This window comes from Erpetoichthys calabaricus, chromosome 17 (assembly GCF_900747795.2).
Source record: "Erpetoichthys calabaricus chromosome 17, fErpCal1.3, whole genome shotgun sequence".
Taxonomy (NCBI): Eukaryota; Metazoa; Chordata; class Cladistia; order Polypteriformes; family Polypteridae; genus Erpetoichthys; species Erpetoichthys calabaricus.
The window spans coordinates 48,520,716-48,545,038 of record NC_041410.2 but is presented as its reverse complement, the minus strand read 5'-3'; the positions used below and the strand labels follow the sequence as shown (position 1 = coordinate 48,545,038).

At 38.7% G+C, this 24,323-nt stretch overlaps 2 protein-coding genes across 2 annotated transcripts in view; one reads left to right on the top strand and one right to left on the bottom strand.

Moving 5' to 3' along the window:
- Positions 1–3,491: 3,491 nt before the first annotated feature.
- hacd3 (3-hydroxyacyl-CoA dehydratase 3) lies at positions 3,492–6,945 on the bottom strand. Its single transcript, XM_028823296.2, has 11 exons — positions 6,769–6,945; positions 5,938–5,980; positions 5,794–5,867; positions 5,538–5,702; positions 5,335–5,383; positions 5,141–5,251; positions 4,923–5,050; positions 4,729–4,841; positions 4,544–4,650; positions 4,322–4,453; positions 3,492–4,112 (listed from the first exon to the last, which is right to left on the bottom strand). The coding sequence occupies exons 1-11, from the start codon at positions 6,847–6,849 to the stop codon at positions 4,033–4,035; spliced, it is 1,083 nt and encodes a 360-aa protein (XP_028679129.1). The 5' UTR covers positions 6,850–6,945; the 3' UTR covers positions 3,492–4,032.
- An 8,377-nt stretch (positions 6,946–15,322) lies between these two features.
- igdcc4 (immunoglobulin superfamily, DCC subclass, member 4) overlaps positions 15,323–24,323 on the top strand; it is a 32,189-nt gene continuing 23,188 nt past the window's right edge. Inside the window, exons 1-3 of the mRNA XM_028822708.2 lie at positions 15,323–15,709; positions 17,582–17,893; positions 18,832–18,973. Coding sequence (XP_028678541.1) covers positions 15,652–15,709; positions 17,582–17,893; positions 18,832–18,973 — 512 coding nt within the window. The 5' untranslated portion in view covers positions 15,323–15,651. The remainder of the gene's footprint in view (positions 15,710–17,581; positions 17,894–18,831; positions 18,974–24,323) is intronic.

The window sequence follows — 24,323 nt, the reverse complement described above, 5'->3', positions numbered from 1 at the left end:
CCCTGAAGAAACAACTGGAAATACAACTAATGAGTTTACACGTTGTTGTCAAAAGGGTCAGGTTAGACTGCCTCCTTTAGATGACTTTCCTGAATATCTACGGATGTTTCTAACTAACAATGTACCCGAAAGTAAAAACTTTATGGACTGCATTGGATCCTACAATAGTTCATTTGCTTTTGCATCTACCGGGGTGAATATCAGGCCAGCAGCTGGCAATGGCTCATACTGCTTTCGCGTATGTGGACAAGTATTACATCAGATTGGAACAGTGCACCCTGAACCATATCATGAACGCAACTATGCACAAATCTACATGTTGGATCCAGATGTCGCAATCTATCAACGAATGACCCTTCCTGAAAACAAGCAATACACAGAGCTGATAATGAGAAACGTCGCTGAAGTCATAATGAAGTCACCCATTAGCTAAGTCTACAAAAGTACTTACAGGATCACATTCTAACAATACTGTTTTGATTCCTACAGCTGACCTTCCAAGTTCTGACCTGGAATTACCTTTTACACTTAAACGATGCCAATTTCCCATTAAACCTGCATTTGCCATGACAATCAACAAATCCCAAGGACAAACCATGGACAGAGTTGGCATATACCTCTCTGAGCCTGTACTTGGACATGGACAATTTTATGTAGCCTTCTCAAGAGTTCGGCGTTCATCTAACATTAAAGTTAAAGTTGTAGATACTCCATACCAAGGAAAACTCATTCAAGGACAACACACCATCTTTACTACAAATGTTGTGTATAAAGAAATATTCCAATAAATCTTTCTAATGTGCCATGCTATGGGTTCTTTACTTCCTTTGTTCGTCATCTACACCTTTACACTCCAATATATCTCATACATACGTCAATGTATTTCGGGTTACCCAACACCAGGGGTTGGCGAGCGAAGCGAGCAGGGGGCAAAGCCCCCTAGTCACCAACAGAGCAGAAGCTTCTCTGTCTGATTTCTCATGTTTTACATACCACAACAGAATAGAAAAAAGAAAAATACTGTAAGGTTGAGATTGTGGCTGAACTCGCCATACCTGTTAACCCTTTGTACAGGGCAGCACCTTACTGGCAATCAGATAAAGGGGCAGCCAAGACTGTGGTAGAAAGAGGCACACGGTCACTAAATGTGACATGGCCAGCGTTTTTCAGTTTAAATTGTCATGGTCCAGCAATGAGATCAGCAAGTGCAATCTGCAAAACTGACACACCCATGGCAAGAAGTCAAGAGATGTGACATCAGCTTTGCTGCTGCTATCCAGTTGCTTTTTGTAGCATGGGACTGATAGTCATGGAGTAGGCTTCAGCTACCCAGGTATCTGTCACAGAAACACAGCCTCACAGTGACAGACGGATGGAAAGATTTGAATCCTTTTCTTGTGGCTACTGCTAGTGTAATCCATATGCAAACTCTAGTTCTGTGTGCTGTAAGGTTGCCATACTCCTGCTTAGAAAAATACTGATTTTCAAAAATGTTAAGAATATTAAGGTCTGTAATTTCACCTCTAAGCATACAGGTTAAAACTGGAGATGCAGGCAATCAGGCTTAACAGATGGCTGCTTAGGTTTCATCGCAGCTGTAACCAAATCTGCTGATACCCCCATGGAAATTGCAGAATTCATTAAATAGCCTGCCAGCTTAGGAAAAGCAAGAACCATTCTGGGATAGGGTGACTACTCACTAAAGGGCGTACATTTGCACTCCAGCTATAGGTGACAAATATTCTGGAGCGCAAGAAGCTGAAACTGTTTATTGGTTTAATGTATTGCCAAGGTTTTCACCTCAATATTATGAATACTGTGCAAGAAAATTGTTGGACTGAAATATCAACTTTCATTGCTAACATAACAGTGAACACTGGAAAACCAAAAAAAAACCACGATAGCAAGAACAACAGGAAAATTAACAACTGTGAATAGTCAGCTGGCCATCCTTCTGTATCGTTTATGGCTGACCACCTACTCCAGCCACCCCTGCCTGAAGCCTCTGGCACACCTATCTCCATATATTAGCTCTCTTTTCACTGTTCCGTTATTTCATCGAGTAATAATTTCCGTTTGTTAGTGCTAATGCGATCTTTCCTATCCGTTTTTTGAGACTTTCAAATTTTAGTACTTTCATTATCTCTAACCTGCTCTTCATGTGTATTGCGCCAACATTTTTGAACCTCTTTACAACATTCTATTGTCTTCTACTCTTTGTCTTTTATTTCCAACCCTGCTTGGAGCTGAGAGCGCAGGAACTGTATCTGACAATAGCATTCACACGAATGAGAAGTGATTGGACCATGGGTGTGGTGGTAAATGTTTGAGAGGAGAGAGGGACTTGTCAAAATCTCTTGGCAAAAAGTCTTGTCTCGCGGGCCCTGAAATTCTCTCTCGCAGGAGTTGAAATTATCTCTGAGAATGTCTCGTCCCAGGATTTCCTTTTATAATAGAGAGATTTCTCATCAAAAATGTGCAGTATGGCAGCTACAACGTAAGCACAATACTCTGGCGGTAACTGTGTTGGTGGTTTGTCTGGTGCCAGTCCATCATTCTGTTAAAAGGTCAGCCGTAACAGAACAAGGGTTTATGGTAAAGTCTGGAAAAACTCCACGATCTTTCTGATGCCTTCTTCTAGATTTTTAGTTCTGCAGAAAACAGGGCTTGTATAAGCTCCTGGAAATGATCAAATACAAATCCTCCTGATCAATGCTTAGCAGAAAATGTTAGGAGTGCCTCCTTTGCCTTCGAGAAAAGGAGTAGCTAAAAGTTGCCCAATATTTTAGAATTGTAAGAATGATGTTCTTCCTTAATCTCACATTAAGAGTTACAAATCTCTCCCTCTTTATAGGTTTTGCTACCTGACTGACAATCTCCAAGCATCCAATACAAGATGCACATACCCAGCCTCCATACTACACTCTTAAAAATGAATGTGCCAGAATGGAAATTCAGAGCAATGCCATGGGGAACCATTTTTGGTTCCCAAGAGGCCCATCCAAATGAAAGTTCCAGATAGAACCTTTATTTATTTAGATCTATAATAGGCTCCATACAGTAAATAACCAGGAATAGATGATAACAGATTTGTAAAATACCAATGGACCATGATTTTAAAAGGACTCTTGCTGCATACATTAGCACTATAACAATAACATGCGAAGTCCAGGTTTTCTTAATTTGTTAGTGTCCTGCTAGTTAGTCTATGATACATTAAAAGATTTTTTTTCTATATATTAGGAAGTTATTCAAAGCACAAAAAAAAAACAACTTCACATGCAAAGAACTCTTCCCAGAATGAAATGCTGCTTTATCAAGCAATGGAGCTCCGAGGAACCACACAACCCAGTAAAGAACCATAAAATGGCATTTAAAAACCATAGTTTTAAGAGTGTAGGAAAGGCAGAGAAGCAAACCAGGTCTGAAGTACCAGCCTTTCCCCAAAGAAGAAGCACCAAAAATCGTAATAAACTGAGATAACAATCAAGTTTGTTTTTTTTTTTACTTTTTTATTTGTTTTATTACAATTCACAATCTTGAGGCCTCACCTCCATTCTGAATACACCCTTTACTAACTTCCCTGAGATTTTATTTCTGCTGCTCACACCTGTTATAGCTAAAGATGCAAACTCATGCTTCACATTCGAAAGGCTGGAAACATCCTCCTGTGCTCAAGTGCTCACACATCCACTGCCAACAGAGGCAGAGATAAAGGAACTGGGACAGCATGGCTAGCCTGGCTCACGATATCTTGGTCCAACATGCCTAGCCACTGAAACACACACACAACCAACTTTTCCTGAATTTAAACCATTAAGACAATAAGGTGGACACCAATGTGTCTTCCTGACACGCAAGTCCAATTCACCACTAGCACCCAAACAAGAAAAGCTGACTTTGGGTGCTGCCTTTTCTTTAAAAAAAATATATATATATTAAAGGCAGCAACAGACGAGAGCAGAGGATGGCAAGGGCACACAAGGGAGCGTATCTGTGCAAAGGCAGCTGGTTCCCTTTTTGGGTAAGCAGCTAATTCATCTTCTTCTTTTTGTTACGTAAACCTCTCCTCCTCCTCTGTTTGTAAAGGTGACGGAAGTTAACAAAAAGGCCTGAAGAGCGGAAAGAAAAGAGAAAGGAGGAATTCACAAACAAATGACAAAACTATCTGTGGATTTTCTAATCTGCTCAACCATTTCAGGGTTACAGGGAGCTGGTGCATATCTTGGCAACACTAAACAAAAAGCCATTACATGGCACACTGACATGCTAAACCAAATTAGAGTTGCCTTTTAACCTAGGTAGTCCAAGCAGTACTTACCCAGAAGCATCAGCACCAGGTAGATTTGTAGCACATAGGAGAAGCTGATTGAGAAAGACAGCGGCCAGGGGATATCAATGCTGTAGAGGCCAGTTTCGGTGAATATAGGAAGGGACTGGATCACGGCCATAGCTGTGGTGTCAAGACAAAAGGTGGGACTCAGGCGTATTGCAGTGGTAACATTAATATCAAAATAGTCAGAGCTGGTCGTTTGTAACCTACCTTCAGCTAGGACACCGAGGGGATAAAGAGGAATCCAGATGGTGTATCTCAGCCATGTCAGCAGCTTCCATTCTGAGTCGATGCAGGACAGCATGTAGTATGGGTACCTACACAGAGAACGGACACCCATCTCGTTATAAACTGCTTACTATCACTTTAGCCTCATAGCAGCTGTAAATACCCACCTGAAGATTTCGATTGCACTCCAAAAGTAAAAGACAAAGAAAACCACAGCTTTATTCTGCATGTCCACCAAGCTGCCAAAGATGACGAAGAGGATGACGTTCCTTCCAAGAACCTGCAAGACAAGAACAGGTTAACAATCTGAGGTGCCTTTGCTTGGCAGGATATCCAGTGCCAGCTCCCATCCAATATGTACCTGAATCACTGTCGGGATCAGCACAGTTTTCACAAGGCCTATAGAAGCATGGACGATCTCAGCAGCCGCTAAAATCTGACAGAAGTACATCATGTCTGCCATTGTGTGAAAAGTGTCGTAGAAAGAATCTGTAGTGGAGAGGAGTGAGTGGGTGAGTGATGATGTTGTGGTAATGAAGGTAACAACTTCAAACAACACTACAATCGCATCCAGCTTACCTTGGCCCAAAATAAACAGGCGAACAGTCATATTGACAAATATCCAGGAGAAGCCAAGAAACTGCACCAGATTGTACATAAAAAGGTAGCCACGCTTCAGTGTCCTTAGGGCTGGTGGGAGAGGAGGAGCAGTGAGGCCAGAAAAGGAGGGGAGCTTACACGCCATGCCAAAACAAGAAAGGACTGTCACTTACGATCTCGTGGGACCCTCGATTCCACTCTCAGCTTGCTGATTTTTTCTTCCTACCAGGAGTAAATGGAGAAAAATAGTTTTTGGTTGAGTACAACATATTAAAAAAGTGTGTGCCGCTGCCCATAGGAGATTTAGGTTGGGGTAACAGTTGGTCTATGGAGCACTGTGAAGACTCCCGGGTACAAGCACCTGAAACTAATCTACCTGAGCTCGGAGCTCCATCTCCGCATCCGACTCCTCCTGCCAACGATCAAAATCTGGGGACAGAAAAAGGGGCTTGCGTTCTTGCTTGGTCAGCCTTTCCCACCAGCATGGCTCTACTTTTTTGACCGTAATGTTCACTTGTCGTTCAGTTGTTTTGCACACTGGCTGAAAAAAAAAAAACAAAAAAAACCCCAACTTTTAGCCAAAATTCCTTGTCACCACCAGCCACAAAAAAAGAACTGAAGTGTCCCCATACCTTATCCCGGACAAGGTCCAAGAACTCCAAGGAAAACTGGTATTCATTCTCCCCTTTAGCTCCATGTCCCTGGGCTAGAAAGAAGTAACAAGTGAGAAAGGCAGCATTGACAAGAGAGAGTTGAACAACTGAGATATGACCAACCTCGGAAGCGCAAGATATTGTCTTTCAGGGTGACCTCAGTGTCCTGCAAAAGAAAAAAGGTAAATATGATAGGCAGAGGCTGTGAGGTCAATCAAAACTAGAATGGAGACAGGTCAACAGTGAATCCACCCCTGCTAGAAATGCAATTTTTTTTCTTTCCAAAACACCAACGGTTTCTAAAGTCCTCATTAAGCATTCTGTGGCTGACACAATTTACCAACTGCGGAACTGATCTAGGCCTTACAGTGCTGTCAAAAAGGAAACTGTAAACATTTAAGTGTCAACAAATTAGGCAGCACCTTCCTCTATTTGTGTGTCTCTCTGTTCTGGGTATCTGTGGGTCATCGACTACTCCCCATGTTATCTCCAGTTGCAAGGCAGCCTCCCCTTCCCAGTAGGCTGACTGAGAGGCTGGCACTAACATTTTATTACCTGCATCCACATAATAAAGGAGCTTACATGGTTGTCTTCAGGATGTCTCGTCTCTGGTGGTGATCGCCTTCAAAACTCATATGGGTCCATCATAACAAAAATGACCACTGAGAAAGCCAACTTACTCCAGTAACTTGTTATCCACCTACGTGATCTGAAGATACAGAAAACCTTCGGGGCACCTTACTTGTAATAGCTACTGCGATTTTCTGTATCGGGACGTCATTTATTGAGGCTAGTATGCTTTCATCCAGTGATCATTCCGTGTCCAAGACCCTCTCTGGGAAACGCGGAAGCAGGCTTTGGTGCACTGCGGTATTCAAAAGTGGAACATTCCAGAAGCGACCCCATTCTCGTCACCCAGTATAAACGCAGGCGGGACATCGACGTACCACTCACCTTCACATCGCTCAGTTCCACGCGCAGGTAGATGTCTTCGTGTCTCTGGGCCCAGTACACCTGCGGAGTGAGGGTCTGCATCTCCCCGGCTGCGCTACTCTGCTCCGCTTCGTTCCCTGACACTGCCGCACTTGCCTGCAAAAATCAAGGAAAGAGACGAGACTCAGCACACGCGGCGACGAGCAGGCGTGCGCGCTCCAGGAGAAGCGACGTGCGCGACCACTAGTATTTCGTGCGCGCGTCGCTTAGCAAAATCGCAGGGCTGGACAAGGAAACGCAGGGCTTTTTGCTGTATTTGTACATTTTGTCAGCGTTTTATTATTTCGAACTTCTGTTTATACAATAAAAATGTGTAGATGTTTAATGAAGCAGAACAATTAAAAATAACAAATAACCTTAAAGGTAAATCAGTCTATCCATCCTTTACTGTAATTTTTTGTCCAGTATGGCAGCCACGAACGTAAGGATGGAACCATCCCCACACGGGGTAACCAATATATTATCATTATTACATTTTATCATTACATTATTATTATTACAATTTAAAATCGTGGATTTTTCATGGATTTATTGCACAAATGTAAAGTGAATGTATATTTTAAAATAATCATTTATATCTTTAGTCAAACGATTGAAAATCGGTCACAAGGCAGGAACCAACACTCAAAAAATTATTCTTGAGGTATGTTGATGTTACACAGCTAACTTAAACAGACTTTTCCTACGACAGATCACCACAATTAAAAAAAGTAATAATAACCACTACATCTCTGATTTTGATTAAAATTGCTGTACTTGATTACTTCACGTCAGTGTCACTGGTGTGATCGAAAAATTCCTATCCCTTATAGTTTGAGTTATGGGTGGATTAAAATTAGGGAAATGTTAAATACATGCATGGTGCATCACAAAATGATGATAAAACATAGAATGGGCCACAGTTCATGTAATCGTTTTATTTTAGACACCTATGAGAAATAAATAAAAAGTTGCAGAAACGTCCTTTACAGTGACTGCAAACAACAAAATATGTTTTCATTTTTTTGATTATGGCTACCCTCACAGGGCCGGATTTAGACTTGATAAGGCCCTAAGCTATTTGAGACATGGGGCCCTTTATAAGTCCAGATATTCTATGTAAGTGCCAAATATGATTTTACTCACTCGGACAATTTGTTTTGGGGGCCCCCAAGAAGGCAGGTGCCCTAAGCTATAGCTTGTGTAGCTTATACGTAAATCCTGCACTGTACCCTCAGATAAATACTTTTAATAAAAAAAATAATTTCTGTCATAAATGTTAATAGGGTTTAAAAGTATTTATAATTATTTCATATTAAGTATATTTAGAATAAAACGTCCTTAACTTTAACATTTGGGCATGGCTAGCCCACATGATACTTTTATAATCTTGTACTGTATTTTTATTTTAACAAATATTTTGTATTGAATTACATTTTATTATTATTAAAAAAAATCTCACACAACAGACACCCAAACCTTTTAAGCAATGTGGCCTAAAGTCGCTTGTAGGGCCCCTCCAGGATTTGTGGCCCTGAAGCTTAACATTCATTAATTTCATAGTAGGTCCAATCCTGTTTCTACTGCAACAAGTTTTGTCTAATCTGTGAAATGTACCATACACATTTATTCTCAATAATAAATTCGTATTTTATACCACGTGCACAATAACAAGTTGCTTAGGCACACTGATAGTCCAATTCTGTCATTGCCCGTTGTGTTTATATTTCTTCTATACATTTTCCAAAAGCTCCACCCCGTGCTGTAACCCAGAGAACGCGTTTTCAGACTTTCGATTTAAACAACTACAACACGCTGGCCGCGGGATCTGAAGTACACACTCGCCTGGTTTGGCGCTAGGAAATACTCGCTTGTTCGCTGGGGGTCAGTTTCTAAAATCTAAAATCCGTATGATGAACAGATTTTGAAGATAAACCAGACACGAAAAATACAAAAGATAGGACCTAAGAAACTGGCGTGCGTAATCGTCCGATATCAGTCTGCGGCTATGCAAACCAGCGCAACACTGCAACTGAAAGGAGCGAGTATTCAGCCATTCAGCGGACGTTTTGTGAAGTGGTCGCGTGCACAAAATGATCGGGTTAGTTGCACTGCACAAATAACAAGCACATCCATACAGTACATCTTACTATACTACAATTCTTGGCATCGCGCAGCTTTACGTAAGAATTTTAGTGACTGTCCCTAAAGCCTGCCCTAATTCAATTGCAGGCAGGAGACGTCGGTCCCTTTAATTAGTTAAATGTCACAATCGGGTTAGGGATAATCAATAACGTTACTTCTTTTGTATAGATGCAAGCGTATAATTTAAAAGCCCCCAAACAACACATCTTACACTTAAGTGCAAACTTTACAAATATAGTAAAATGTAATAAGACAAGTAGCCTACATATAGTTGTGTGACTTCGCCGAGCTTCGAAGGGGGCTTTAACTCAAAACCTGGTCGTTTAGCCATGAATGAATTCAGTTGATTGGGTGTAACCTTGTTTAAATTTAAGAATTGGGCTAATTGCAATTTTCATTTTTTTAATTTGAAAGCCGCTCTGGCTGTACAATCGCCAGAGACATTTGAATGCTCATCTGCGCGTCGCACTGATAACGTCTAATAATAGACTCGTCTTTCACGCTTATTTTAAATTTCTTAAACTTAAGTTTTCACTGGTCCTACGTGCCTATGTGAAATTAGTTTAAACTGGCATGAAAATTAAATAGATGAATGGATTTCGGTAGTCAAATACAATACTATATTTTATTTGTTTCAAACATAAAGGATTATGTTAATAAAAAGTAAACGTGAATAAAAGTAACTGAAAAAATATTAATTGCATCCACTCCTAAACCAGAGTCCTGATTCTCAATGCCTGTCATGGATAAACCGGTTCTATTTTGCTATGCGTAGGTATACATAGCCCTTTGTAATTGGATTGTTGTAAAGCGAGACCGCCTATCAGTGCGCAGTCTTTGTCACAAAGTTCCAACCCACTGTGCGTTGTTGATTGGCTGTGATTGTGTTGGGGCGTGGCCAAAAGTCAGCTCCCAGGTATGAATTGTTGGTTTACTGTTTATCTCAGGTAATGCAATGATTTCATTCATGTGTTTTGCACAATACTTTTATTTTGCCCGATCGAATTATAATGTCTGGGATGCTACTGAGTTTGCATTTCTCGTTTTCAGCTGTCTTGTTCAACGCCGATATGAGATACATTTTTACAATTTGAAGCAAGAAGATACGCCTAGTTAAATGAAACAAGAAGACACGGAGCAGAGAGAACGGTCTGTAAGAAGAACAGAAAAGTATTTGTATGAAAACGTTTTCTGAAATATCTGCTTGAATACATTTCCCCTTTATGTTTGAGAATTTTGAAAACGGGTAATGGGTCTTTCCTGATTCATGACCGAAGATGTTTAATTCCTGTAGGCAGTCACAAAAGTACACGGCATGTCTTTTACACGTTGTTGTGAATTACTGTGCATCTTCTAGAGTACGTCTTTTCTGTGCCATGGTGATCATGCTTGCATGCAGCATTCCAGATGTGGTCTCACTAGAACATTACATAGCCTAAGATGTCCTTCAATTTACATTGCACAGTTTACCCTTTAAATTGCTTCTATGCATTCTCTGGATAATGAGAATTGTGCAGAGCAAAATCACTAGTGTTAAATGATCTCTTCCAATAATAAAGTAACCCTCAAAACTGTATATATGGAAAGAGTGGACCCGCATATACACTTAAAGTCTTAAATTAACACCGGCAGTTTTACTGTGTGTGTGAACATAAGGCTGTAAATCAAGTTCAGAGGTTTGTTCCTGTAAGTCAGCATTATCAGTCTCATACTTATAATACTAATATACTTTTGCCCTACATATATTGCACTTCTCTTATTAATCCGTATTTTCCAGGTGTTTGCCTAGTTTTGAAGATTTTTAGTTTCTGAATTCTCTCCGCTGCTTACTCATTAATTCAGAAAACCACCAAAACTCACACCTCTGCTCATTGCATTGAGAATTTTGAATGTGGGTGCAACACCCATTGCCATTTTTTATATTAATCACCTGTAGTAGCAAGGTACAGTTAGCAAAGCAGCCTCCCTGATGTAGCAGACTGGATGAATTTTCCGCACTCTTAACAGTCGATCTGTGGGTTTGTGTCTATAGTAGTTACTCCAACATGTCAAAGACATCCGGGTTACGTAAAAACTCTTAAGTGGCACAAGATGAGGGTGTGTGTATGTGTAAATATGCCATGCTATTTACTGGCACACTGATCAGGAGTGTTTCTGGGCGGCGTGAAGTGTTTGGAAATGGATGAAATCTAGTTGGATTACTTTTGAACCCTTGTAAATGAAGTGGAATTGGTAAATTGCCATTGAGAAAATGCCTTTTAAATATAAACAACAATTTATTTCTTATAAAAAATTACTTCATTTATTAATGGCTTAATGGTAACAAAAAAGGCATGTTGTTTGGTTAATAAATTAAAATATCCATAATTCGGGGTGTCAAGCTCACGGCTTGTAGTCCAGATCCTGTGTTTGGACCCCTTTAAAGTGGGTACACTTCATCAGTTTTCAAAACCTGTTACATATGATACAATGGCTATTTGTTTTCTCAAATACCATCTTTTTAATGTGCATTTCAAATATAAACAACTATACATGGCGCCTCCGCTCGCATTTATCTGCATGCCACAGCCAATCGCAGCTAGCTAATTTCCGAGCGCAGCTCACTGTGTTTTCGGGGCGTGTCATCAAGTCTGACGTCATTTTTGCTGCTCGGACACGGCTGACGTGTGAAGTATAAACTAGACTTAAGTCGGTTTAGAAGACAATGGATGGATGGGTAGATAGATGGCTTCAGTTTTATTTTTGTAAGTCTCGTCAAAGAAAAAAATGAGCAGCGTTTATCAATGTGTTTCTTTTACTTAAAAAACACAGAAGTCTGTTGTTTTTGTTTTAAAAATACACCTTCTTCCTCTTCCGTAGCTATTTACATGTTTATACGAGGGCGCTATTTTTTAGACTTCATAGCATCATATCGTGTTCGTTAGCAAGTGATTTTATTTTCCTGAAGAGATTTAAGTTACTGATTATATTATTTGCCTTTCATTATATCATGTAATTATCTGTATTAAAACTGGATCTGGTATGCTCAAGAAAAAAATCGTAACAGGTTGCCTTCTGCTGTTAAAAACATTATTTTATAGATACATTATATTACCTGTATATTTTCACAGTAAAAAACCCTGTAATATAAGAAAGGTTAAAACAGTGATTTTAAACAGAGAAATGCACGGAAATGTACATTTTAGCAGAGTTTTAGGAGGAAGACCTCCACTGCTGATGACAGAAGAATCCTAACTATGGTAAAGAAAAAGCCCTAAACGCCTGTCTGACAGACCAGAAACAGTCTTCAGGAGGCAGATGTGTGTGTGTCTGAGACGACTATCAGCAGAAGACTTCAGATTACAGTTTGTGAGAAAGGACTTCAAAGAGCCTGCAGAATTCTGCATAGAGGTCTTGTGGACAAACGAGTCAAAGATGAACCTGATCAGAGTGATGGCAAGAGCAAAGTGTGGAAACAAAAAGAAACTGCCCAAGATCCGAAGCAGACCACCTCATCTGTTAACCATTTTGCTGGGGTTGTTGTGGTTTGGACATGTATGGCTGCCACAGGTCCTGACACACTTCTCTTCATTGATGATGGAACTGCTGACGGCAGTGGCACAATTCTGAGGTGTACAGAAGCATCTGATCTGCTCAAGTTCCAGTAAATGTCTCTACACATATTGAATGGCACTTCATCCTATGACAAGATAATGATCCAAACATACCGCTGAGACAACACAGGGGTTTTTCAAAGGTAAAAAATCGACAATTCATGAATGACAAAAGCAGTCACCCAATTTCAATCCATTTGAGCAGGCCTTCCATATGCTGAAGAGGAAACGTAAGGGAACAAGCCCCCGAAACAAGCAGCAGCTGAAGATGGCTGCATTAGAGGCTTGGCAGAGCTTCACTAGAGAAGACTCTCAGCATCTGGTGATGTCAATGAATCACAGACTTCAAGCAGTCATTGCATGTAAGGGATATGAGACAAAGTTTTTAATATGATGGCTTTAATAGACCTGCCACTGCTGTGTCCCAAATATTATGATGCCATGAAATGCGGGGGCCATGTAGAAAAAATGTTGTGTGACTGAAATGTGTGCAAATCCCCTTAAATGAAAGCCTACAATGTACGCTTTGATCATGTCTGAATTGTAGGATTTGTAATTTTAAACTGTAAATCAGAGGGAGAAATGAAAGAAAAATGTGTCTTTGTCCCAAAGATTATGGAGGGCACTGTATGTTACAGATCTAAATAAAGGTTTGGGGTTTTTTTTCTTCATTTAGAATTGTAGATGGTTCTTTTGGGAACCAAAAATGATTCCCCAATGCCATTGCTCTGAAAAATCATGCACATTGGCACCTTTATTTAATTTTGTCACCAAATAATATTTTCTAAATTGGACAATGCTTCCCCCCAGTTTTGTCACTGAATGATTTTCTTTTTGTCTTTGACCTACACTCTTAAAAATAACAGTTCTTAAAAATGATGTTTCTTAAATATTTTTTTGCATGGCTGTGTGGATCCTTGAAGAATCATTGCCAGACAAAGGACCATTTCATTCTGGGAAGGGTTCTTTGCATATGATTGTTTCTTTGGGCTTTTAAAGGGTTCCTAATATGTGGGCAATGCCATAATATTTAATGTCTGGCTCTCTAGGAGTATACTGACAGATCAAGTAAACCTCAGCTTAGCTCATGTTATTGTATGCAGCAAGAGTTCTTTGAAAATTGCAAATACCATGTATTTTATACATCCATTACATCTATTCAATCATTATGGAACCTGTGGTGAATCTGTGGAAAATTGATATACAAAGGTCTTTAGCATTAAATTTAACATGAATTAGCAAGGAGGAATTCTTTCTCATCACATAATTTTAAAGAGGTTCAATAAATGTCCATTAACTATAAGGACTAGAAACTATGAAAAAGATGAGATAAGCTGTAGACATTCAGTAAGATTTTCAACTGGACTGTTTACTAACGTATTTGGTGATATATATTCTATCACCCATATAAAATGTAAATACTGCATAAAATTTTTAGGAATAATCTAGCTTGAATTGTTAAATGAAAACTGGGATATGTTAAAACTATTTACTAAAAAATATATTGTTAGTGTTGTAGCACATTTGAAAAACAACTTTTATTTAAGACAAAGTAAATAAGCTGCATTGATTAATTAATTTTTCAACTGCTTCATTCCTTAACGGCACCATGAGTCAAATGGGTAAGTTAAGTGACCTTTCATGCTATCCCTTCAAAAATCAGCACATCCTCGCACCAGACATGCCAAGAATTACTTTCTCTTAACTTTAGTAAATCTTACACTAAGCATTTCCAATGATAGTGATGTACTTCTAAAATCTGCTCCTGTTTTGAATGATAATAATTGTTTATGGTTCAGTCCCCATGTACTCCCTATGTGGCATTTGCATGTTCTCCCCATATATATGTGTGCTTCCTCCAAGTGCTTCCGTTTCCTCCCACAATCCAAAAACATAAAGATTTGGTTAATTGGGATTGTTAAATTGGCTCGTGTGTGTGTGTGTGTTTGTGTGATTGCGTGTTCACCCTCTGGTGGACTGGTGTCCTGTTCAGGACTTGTTCTTACCTTGTACCCTTTGCTTGCTGGTTTAGGCTCCCTGTGCCTTGAGACGCTGTTCAGGAAAGGTGGGTTTGGAAAATGGATAGATGGAGTATTTTTTAGCAATACATTTCTTTCCCACTTTTCTCTTTTAGAATACTCAGTTGAGAAATGTGTTTGAAAGGAAACAAAAACATGAACGTTTTATTTTAGTCATTGTTATTTATCTCCCAGTATGGTACAAGATTTTCTAAAAAGTTTAAGAAACCCTGAGGATCATCGGACGATCAAAATGGGTGCGGAGCTTTACTTGTTCACGACCTAATTGTACTTGTCGAACCAAGCTACAGTAATTTAGCGTTCACTCATTGAGTAATAAATGCATTGTTCTTTTTAGATGTTTGATTGCATGTTTTTTTCTGATGTGAGATTTAATGAATTCCGTGGGAAGTGGTGAATGAGAGTTGTGGTTGTTGCTTCCCTTCAAGCTATCGATCCAATGCTCCCTCGCTAAATATTACACGAACTGTTAAAACGGGGAGTGAAGATTAAGTGTACACATTTGTATCATTCTGAAGAAAAATTATTTAAAAAGAAGGCAAGCAAACAAACTAAAAAGAAAATCTGTACAGCGAAGAATGTCTAGATTAAGTAGATGGGACAAATGACAAATAGGAGGGGTTTTGGCATGCAAATAAGGGCGGAGCCGGCAGGGCTTCGGAGGATTGGGCAGGGAGTGTATAGTAGGGCGGAGACATGAAAAAGAACGGACAAAAGATTAGAGAACTGGAACCGAAAAATAAATATGTAGGACTGGACAGTTAGGACAACATGGGCGGGGAATACAGAGCGAGCGGGCGTGAGGGATACAAATAGGGCCGTCGTAATTGAGAGCGCATTAGGATTGGATAGGCTGTGCATAGAGGGGCGGGGCGACGGGATGCCACTCTCTTCAGTGGCGCTTTGTTGGCCGCAGCACAGGCACCTCCGCTGGACACCTAAAGTGGGACTTGGATCTGGGTAACTTGCACACTCCAGCAGCGCTCGGGCAAGATGGCGATAGGTTGTGGAGAGAGGTGTCTCTTCTTCACGTAAACACATGAGACGCTTTGGAAGCACGGAGTCCTGCCCAGTACAAAGGCTTTTCGATGGCACTGGACGAGCTCATTGCGCTTTGCACATTGTCATTGCTGCTGTCCGTTGCAGGTAAGAGATGCCCTGGCTGGCTGGTTGTTTCTTGTCAACTGCTGTCTCTCGGTTGCGTGGCTGCGTTCTTACCATGTTTCTCGGTTACTCGTCTCTTCCATGTTTTTCTGCCCTCATGATTACCCCACCCCGTTTCTAGGATGCACCATCCCACCATTTCATCTTTTCTAGTTGTTGTCACTCAGTTGTCATTATTTTAGTTAACTACCTCCCCGGCTCGCTTTGTCTATCCACCTTCTCGCTTGCTCCCTTCCCAAATGCCATCTATCTAGGTTTCATGTTCTGCTTATTCTACTTCTTTAGATATTTTCTTTTTTTATGGAGGCGTGGCAGAGGGGGGTTCAACTGTGCATTTCTTTGTGCACTTCTCTTAAGTACTTGTCAGCCGTCCTAAACGGTTCCTGTCTCCTTCTCCCAGGTGCCTGTATCACAGCTTTTAGTTCACAGGCCGTCCAGCTTTCTCAAATACACTTTTGCTTACTTGTGTTAACAGTATTTTCATTTATCAAAATTCAGATATCATGCCGACCTGCTTTGCGGTGTCCATATTGGGACCACTTTTGTGTGGATCTTAGTAACATCCGGTTGGACAATTGGCAGATGTCACAAGTCCTTTCAGAAGTGCTTCGTTTTTCCTACTTTTAAACTCTTGATGTCAGGTGAATAGCTCCTAAAAGTTCTTTCCTAGTGTTAAACCACATGACTTCTGTGCTTTTCCTTATCTAACCATTTAACCATGCCAACTTTAAATGTTAAATGTGTTCACACCATGCTCCCCACCTCTTCTTCATCTTGAAGTCTGCTCACTAACATCTGGTTGGATGATTTACTTTCTCTTGTCCCCCTCACCTACTTCGCTATTTATCATGCTGCACCTAGTGCTTTGGCAGTGTAAAGGATTAAACTCATCACCATGTTTTTGACAACTCTTTGCCTAATCCTTTAGATTTGTGAAGTGGCAGCAGTTAAAGCCAGCATAACATTATATGACTTTATAGTCGGAATGTATGTCAGACTTGCCAGCTACAGGTGCTGAGTAGCTGGGCTATGTCAGTTTATATGACTGAAAATCACTGTGCATGTCAAATTTAGCAAATGCATGATGACTTTCCAGCACAGCCTTGATTGTCCTCTTTTCTGCCATCCAATATTAATGTTCTGCCTGATGGAGCTAGTGCTTTGCGAAGGGTTAACAGGTATGGTGAGTCTGGTCACAATCACAGCCCTTTTTTTCTTTTTCTAAATTCTGTCATAGTTTGTAAAACACGAAACACAAGACAGATGAGCTTCTCTTCTCTTTGTGAATTCCAAGCACATACATTCCTTATTCCTTGTTGTTGCATTATTTGCATTGAACTTCCAGATGAGCATTCATTGCTTGTCTGCTCTCATGCTTGCTGAGCCCACCAGAACGACTAAAGACAAAAATCAAACCGGTTCGTGAGCTAGTTTGAGTGAGTCGTTGGTAATGTCATACCAGAAAACTGGCGGTCACAGGAGCATGCCGCAAACGCCTCCAAGTTGCTATGATTATGGAAATGAAGACTACCACTGAAAATCACTGTAAAAGTCATTTAATGTGATATGGCTTTGAGAGATTCCATGTGGGCTTACAAAAATGTTGTATTAAGCAGGTGCATTGAATCGGTGGAGGAATGCTAGTGTTTTAGATGATAGTTATCTGAGGAGAAGCTGTTGTATATTTTCAGTTGACATGATCTCCGTTGTCTGGTTATTCCTTTTCCTCAAACTGATCACTAGACGCACTGAGTGCAGTAGAAGAGGTTCGGGGGCTAGCTGTGTTCTGAGTGTTCCATTGATCAACAGCACATCCAACTTTAACTTGCTACTTATCCTTTTCTGCCTTCCCAGATGAAGTCTGTTCCCTAGAAGTGAGCTGTGGTGCTGGTCCAGTTTCTGTGCTCTTGGATATGACTCAAGAGCTGGTGCTGGACTGCCACCTGGCAGCTCTGGTCCAGCCTGTTAACATCTCCTGGCTGAAGGATGGGCTGCCTGTTGTGAGTCATGATCTGCTGCGTCTGCTGCCAAATGGTTCTCTACATATTACTGCCAGACCTCAGAATGACAGTGATGGATTGCCCACACATGAGGGTAGTTATACCTGCATCTCCACTAACTCATTTGGATCCATCATCAGCCGTACTGTGACTGTCCAGCTTTCAAGTAAGTAGATGATTCATGGTGTCCACTAGTTACAGACCTTACTGTTGAAATGATACTAGTTGTTGTTTTACACTTGCATAGGTCAGGTAGGTTGACATCAGTCATAGTTTTTTTAGATGAGTTAAATTACTAGGTCCTTGGGTAGGTGCATGGTGGATTAAGACTGGTCATGTACCACTTTTACCAATCTTTGGGACTGCCTTTTCATCTATCTGCACACTTTGTCTTTTTGGTCTGTTATTTCCCAGGTTGCTCAAATGCAAGCATACCCTTATGTCTGCCTTTCTATTTGGTGTATAGCTGTGGTCTCACCTGAAAGTACCATTTATAATTTCTTTAATTGCTCTTGGGCTTTCTTTACCGATGCCTGTTTAGCTCCTCATTCTGAATAAATGCTGCAAGCTTACTGTCAACAGACTACTGCCCATCCCTCTGCTGCCTTTATGGTAGCTACTGTTATTTCCACGGAAGTTTTCCCTTTCTATATGCACAGAAAGACGCATTATCCAATCTAGAGTCAGTGCTCTGTATTCCAACATTGCTGCACATTCACCTAAACAATCTTACCTATATATCTTTGTGTAATCAGACCTTGCCTCTCCAGGCCAGTCAACCATTTTTGGAAATGCTGGGTATTCGCATGGTAACTTCCCTTTGCCCTGATCAGTCTTTACCTGACTAGACTCGTACTGATGTGCCTCTCCAAATAATCCTTCTCTTTTTCACAACCCAACTTAGAAATTCTCTATCTCACTTCCATGACAACATCTTCCCAAGTGTTTCTTCAGTGCATTTGTCTTCATACTGATCCACATCACATCTTGGTTATCTGTTTGACCACAAGGCCAACAAGTTGTTTTCACTTTTGCACGTTTCTGCTTCATCTTTTGAGGGTCCCTTTCTCCTTTCTTCCTGACACTCTGCTATTCTCTCTGCAGCACTCTCTCATTTCATGCTTCACCCAGTACCCCAATCTGTGCCACAGCAGGGCCTGGCACGTTTTGAGTGTCACGTGGATGGTCTGCCTCCGCCTATTATCACCTGGGAGAAGGACCAGTCACCTGTGCCCTCCCAACCCAGGTTAGTTCCATTCGCTTGGCTTGCATGCATTATTTGTTTTTTCTTGTTGGGTTGCTATATGTGGATAATGAGCTTCTAATGGTACAATCCTGTTTTATTTTTAAGAGCAGTTAAAACAGAAAATAATGTTAAAGCTATAATTTCTGATACTTCTACACAAGCATGAACCACATGATGCACTGGCTGATTGTTACTGCAAATATTTCTAAACAAATGTTTGAAGAAGGGGCCTGAGTTGCCTCGAATGCTTACATATTGTAATCTTTTTAGTTAGCCAATAAAAGGTGTCATTTGCTTGACTTTTCTTTACATTCATAATGGCTAACACGGTACAACACCCTAGTACTACAGATATTTCTAAGTAAAGGTTTCCACTCCAGATATTTTTACACAAATTGTAGTGTTCACAAACAAGGAACATTCAGAAATGTGTGAGCTGTAAATGGGGTTTCTCAGGAACACCAAACACAATAAAGAGACTCTTAATTTCTGCAAATCCTATATTTTAGAGGAAAATGTCTTGCTTGGTTATGGTTAGTGTATTTCTCCAAGTGACCAACAGGCATTTCCTTCTCCACGGTTGACAATACGTTTTGTTTGTTTTTTTTCTTCCATAATTATCCTTCTGTAGACTGAAGGGCAGGTAAGTTTGTTCACTATCCAGTTGATAGGTACAAAACCAGCCAAGTGTGCCGTAGTCCACATTAATCAGTTTGCACAATCCATTTTATTTTCATTTAGCAGATTTCAGATTGACAGATTTAGAGCACTATTCATGTTTACAAATCTATCAGCAATACACGAAATAACATGCAATAAATGCGTAAAATAGCATACAATAAAGCATTATTAAATTTGACCTTAGAAATAAATATGTGTACATCGATAGATATTATTTTTATAATTTTGATTCTTAACGTAGGAAAGGTAGGAAAAAAGTGGACTGTCCTTTCTGAGTGGGAGGTGACTTACTGTGTCAGGGGGAGGAGTTTAAGTATCTTGGTGTCTTGTTCACAAGTGAGGGGAAAAAGAGATGGTGAGATTGACAGGCAGATCGAGGTGGTGAGTGCAGTTATGTGGTCGCTATACTGATCTGTAGTGGTGAAGAAGGAGCTGGGCTAGAAGGCAAAGTTCTTGATTTACCAGTCGATCTATGTCCCTTCCCTAACTTATGGTCATGTGTTTAGGGTAATGAACAAAAGAATGAGATCGCTGGTACAAGCACCTGAAATGAGCTTTCTCTGCAGGGTGGCTGGGCTGTCCCTTAGTGACAGGGTGAAAAGTACAGACATCCGGGAGAGATTGGGAGTGAAGCCAATTGAGTTGGTTCAGGCATTTGATACAGATGCCTCCCGGAAGCCTCCCTTCAGAGGTTTTGCAGGCACAACCAGCTAGGAGGTGACCCCAGAGAAGACTCTGGGCTTGCTGGGAGAGTTCTATCTACCAGATGGCCTGGGAACACCTTGAGATCCCTTGTTATGAGTTGGCAAGTGTGGCTGAGGAAAAGGATGTACTGTATGGGCCTCAATGCTAAGACTTTCCCCTGTAACCCAGTGTCAAATAAGTGATGGAAAAAGAATGATTCTTATTTTTTTTTTTTAATTTTATTGAATTTTTTAAAATCAAATAACACAACTCGAGATTTATAAAAAGAAAAAAGAGGTAAAGGTTCCAAACAAATCAACCCCCACCCCTGAAATTAATGATTCTTAAAGATAAAGAGAGTGATAATAAAAATAAAAGGTAATGTACAAATGTATCCAGAATTTTCCCGCTACCAAATTTCTGACCTCCTTTATGTCATGTTTGAAAGGTGGGTCACTTGTGATGTGCTTGAGATGCTGATTGTAAAATAAAATTGTTACAATGGGACCTTTGTCTTATCTAATTCATTCCACTCTAGCATTAAATGTAGCATAAGCACTCTGATATCAGGAAGCTACAACTGCCTGTAGTCCTGTGAGCTTATAGCAACTAGTTTTAAAAGTGGTGTGGTGCTTTCAAGTGAGGGTACATGTACTGTCCAAACTACTTATTGTTTTAATTACTGACTGAAATCCCATGGTAAAAATGGAAACACAAGACATTACTGTAGGTCATAACAACACAACCAAAAGCAGTAAGTTATGGATCATTTAAAAATGGCATTTGTAATGCTTGAAGGTGAAAGCTGGGTGACCAAAACTTCAAAGCAATGCAAGAAACAGATGAAATCATTGTCTGCCTGTCAGGCATGGAGAGCATTTGGCTTGTACACACCTGCTTAAAAGGTCTATGTGAAATACCACAGGTTTCAGATAAAATGTGACAAGCTCCATGTAAAAATGCATATCTTGACAAAGGTGTATATCACATTCTCTGCGTGCATAAAGTGATGTAGTCAAAGGGAAAGTGAATTGGCATACCCTTCACGTAGCATTATTCTACCTGTAATGCATATAGAAGGCCCTGTCAGAATTGACTACAATTTCTGAAACATGTTAAATGTAGTTATTCATGAACTTTTCTTACTGTTTGTAATGGTTCTCTTTTCTATCAAAGGCCAGAAGCTGTAACAACGCTGCCTCTGTCTCATCAATTGTTGAGTCTTTACATGTTTCACAAATTAAATAGCTACTAAATGTTGTATTATAATTGATTAGCGAGTGCTGCCTCTTCATTATTAATTTATTTAGCAGAGTTCTTTATCCAAAGGAACTTACAAAATAATCTGTATAAATACAGTGGAACCTCGGTTCACGACCATAATTCGTTCCAAAACTCTGGTCATAAATCGGTTTGGTCGTGAACCGAAGCAATTTCCCCCATAGGATTGTATGTAAATACAATTAATCCGTTCCAGACCGTACGAACTGTATGTAAATATATATTTTTTTTAAGTTTTTAAGCACAAATATAGTTAATTAAACCATAGAATGCACAGCATAATAGTAAACTAATGTAAAAGCATTGAATAACACTGAGAAAACCTTGAACAACAGAGAAAACTAACATTGCAAGAGTTTGCGCTATACTGTAGCCTTATGACCCCATCGCTGTAAACACTTTTTTAAGCACAGGGAAAAAAAAAGGAACATTTGAACAAATCCAAACTTTATTTAAAAACCAACCATAAACCACCAAGAAAGTAACATTGCAGGAGTTCACGCTAATAGCCTTACAACCCGATCACTGTGTAAACTTTTTTTTAATGAGTTTTAAGCACAGGGAAAAAAATGAACATTTGAAAAATCAGAAATTTAATAAACAAACAAGAAAAGTAACATTGCAACAATTCACGCTACAAACTGAAAAATGAACATTTGAAAAATCCGTAATACAAAAACTAACCATAAACCACAAGAAAACTAACCTTGCATGAGTCGAGTTCTGGCATGAAGTGAGGTGGAACTGGGTGGAGAACAATCCGGTCTCGTTGCAGTTGAAGATTTGTTGTAGCCTTCGTCCTCCACTAATTTTGTGAAATTTTTCACGAATTCTTTCGCAGCTTCAGCGTTGGAACTAGCAGCCTCTCCATGCCTTACCACACTATGAATGCCACTTCTCTTGCGAAACTTTTCAAACCATCCTCTACTGGCTTTAAATTCCTCACTTTCGCCACTCGTAGAAGGATAGTTTTGCAGCAAATCGCCATGAATCTTCCTGGCTTTCTCGCATAACATTGCCTCACTTTCGCTATCCCCTGCAAGTTGCTTCTCGTTCAGCCACACTAGCAACAGGTTTTCCACCTCTTCCAGCACTTGAGGCCTCTGCCTGGTTAACGCTGTTACTCCTGTTGTAACATCAGCTGCTTTAATAGATTCTTTTTGCTTTAGAATAGTCGAAATCATAGATTTTGACTTCTTGTGCTCGGCGGCAAGATCAGTAACACAAACGCCACGTTCATACTTTTCAATAATTTCTTTCTTTACTTCGATTGCAATTTTCTGCAAAATTTTCTTCTCGCCACTCTTCACTTGCTTAGAAGCCATGGTTAACTGCAAAAACACACGAAATACTGTAGAGCACAAAGAGTTCACAGGTAAAGCACGCATGTCTGACTGAGAACAATGAACAGGGAGAGGCTTAATACAGTAATCGGCGCGTACGAACCGGAAGGGAAATGAAATGGAACACAAAATGTTCACAGCAAAAGCACGCACGCACTTGCAAGCACGCACATCTGACCGAGAACAATGCAACACGTGCGGAAATGATCGGTGCGCACAAACCGAAAGGGAAACTGGCTTGTTCGTATACAGAGTGTGTGGTCGTGAACCGAGGCAAAAGTTTGGCGAACTTTTTTGTCGTAAACCGATTTGTACGTGAACCGAGGTTCCACTGTACAGTGTACTTGAATTATTATTAAGAAAGTATAACATTAACAAATTATATATATAATTTATATATATATATATATATATATATATATACATATATATATATATTATATATATATATATATATATATACATATATATATATATATATATATATATATATATATACATATATATATATATATATCATATATATACATATATATATATATATACATATATATATATATATATATATATATATATATACATATATATATATATATATATATACATATATATATATATACATATATATATATTATATATATATATATATATATATATATATATATATACTATATATATATATATATATATATATATATATATATATATATATATATATATATATAATATACATATATATATATATATATATACATATATATATATATATATACATATATATACATATATATATATATATATATACATATATATATATATATATACATATATATACATATATATATATATATATATACATATATATACATATATATATATATATATATATATATACATATATATATATACATATATATATATATATATATACATATATATATATCCATACATATATATATATATATATATATATATATATATATATACATACATATATATACATACATATATATATATATATATACATATATATACATATATATATATATATATACATATATATATATACATATATATATATATATATATATACATATATATATATATATATATATATATATATATATATATATATATATATATATATACATACATATATATACATACATATATATATATATATATACATATATATACATATATATATATATATACATATATATATATACATATATATATATATATATATATACATATATATATATATATATATATATATATATATAATATATATATATATATATATATATATATATATACATACATATATATACATACATATATATATATATATATATACA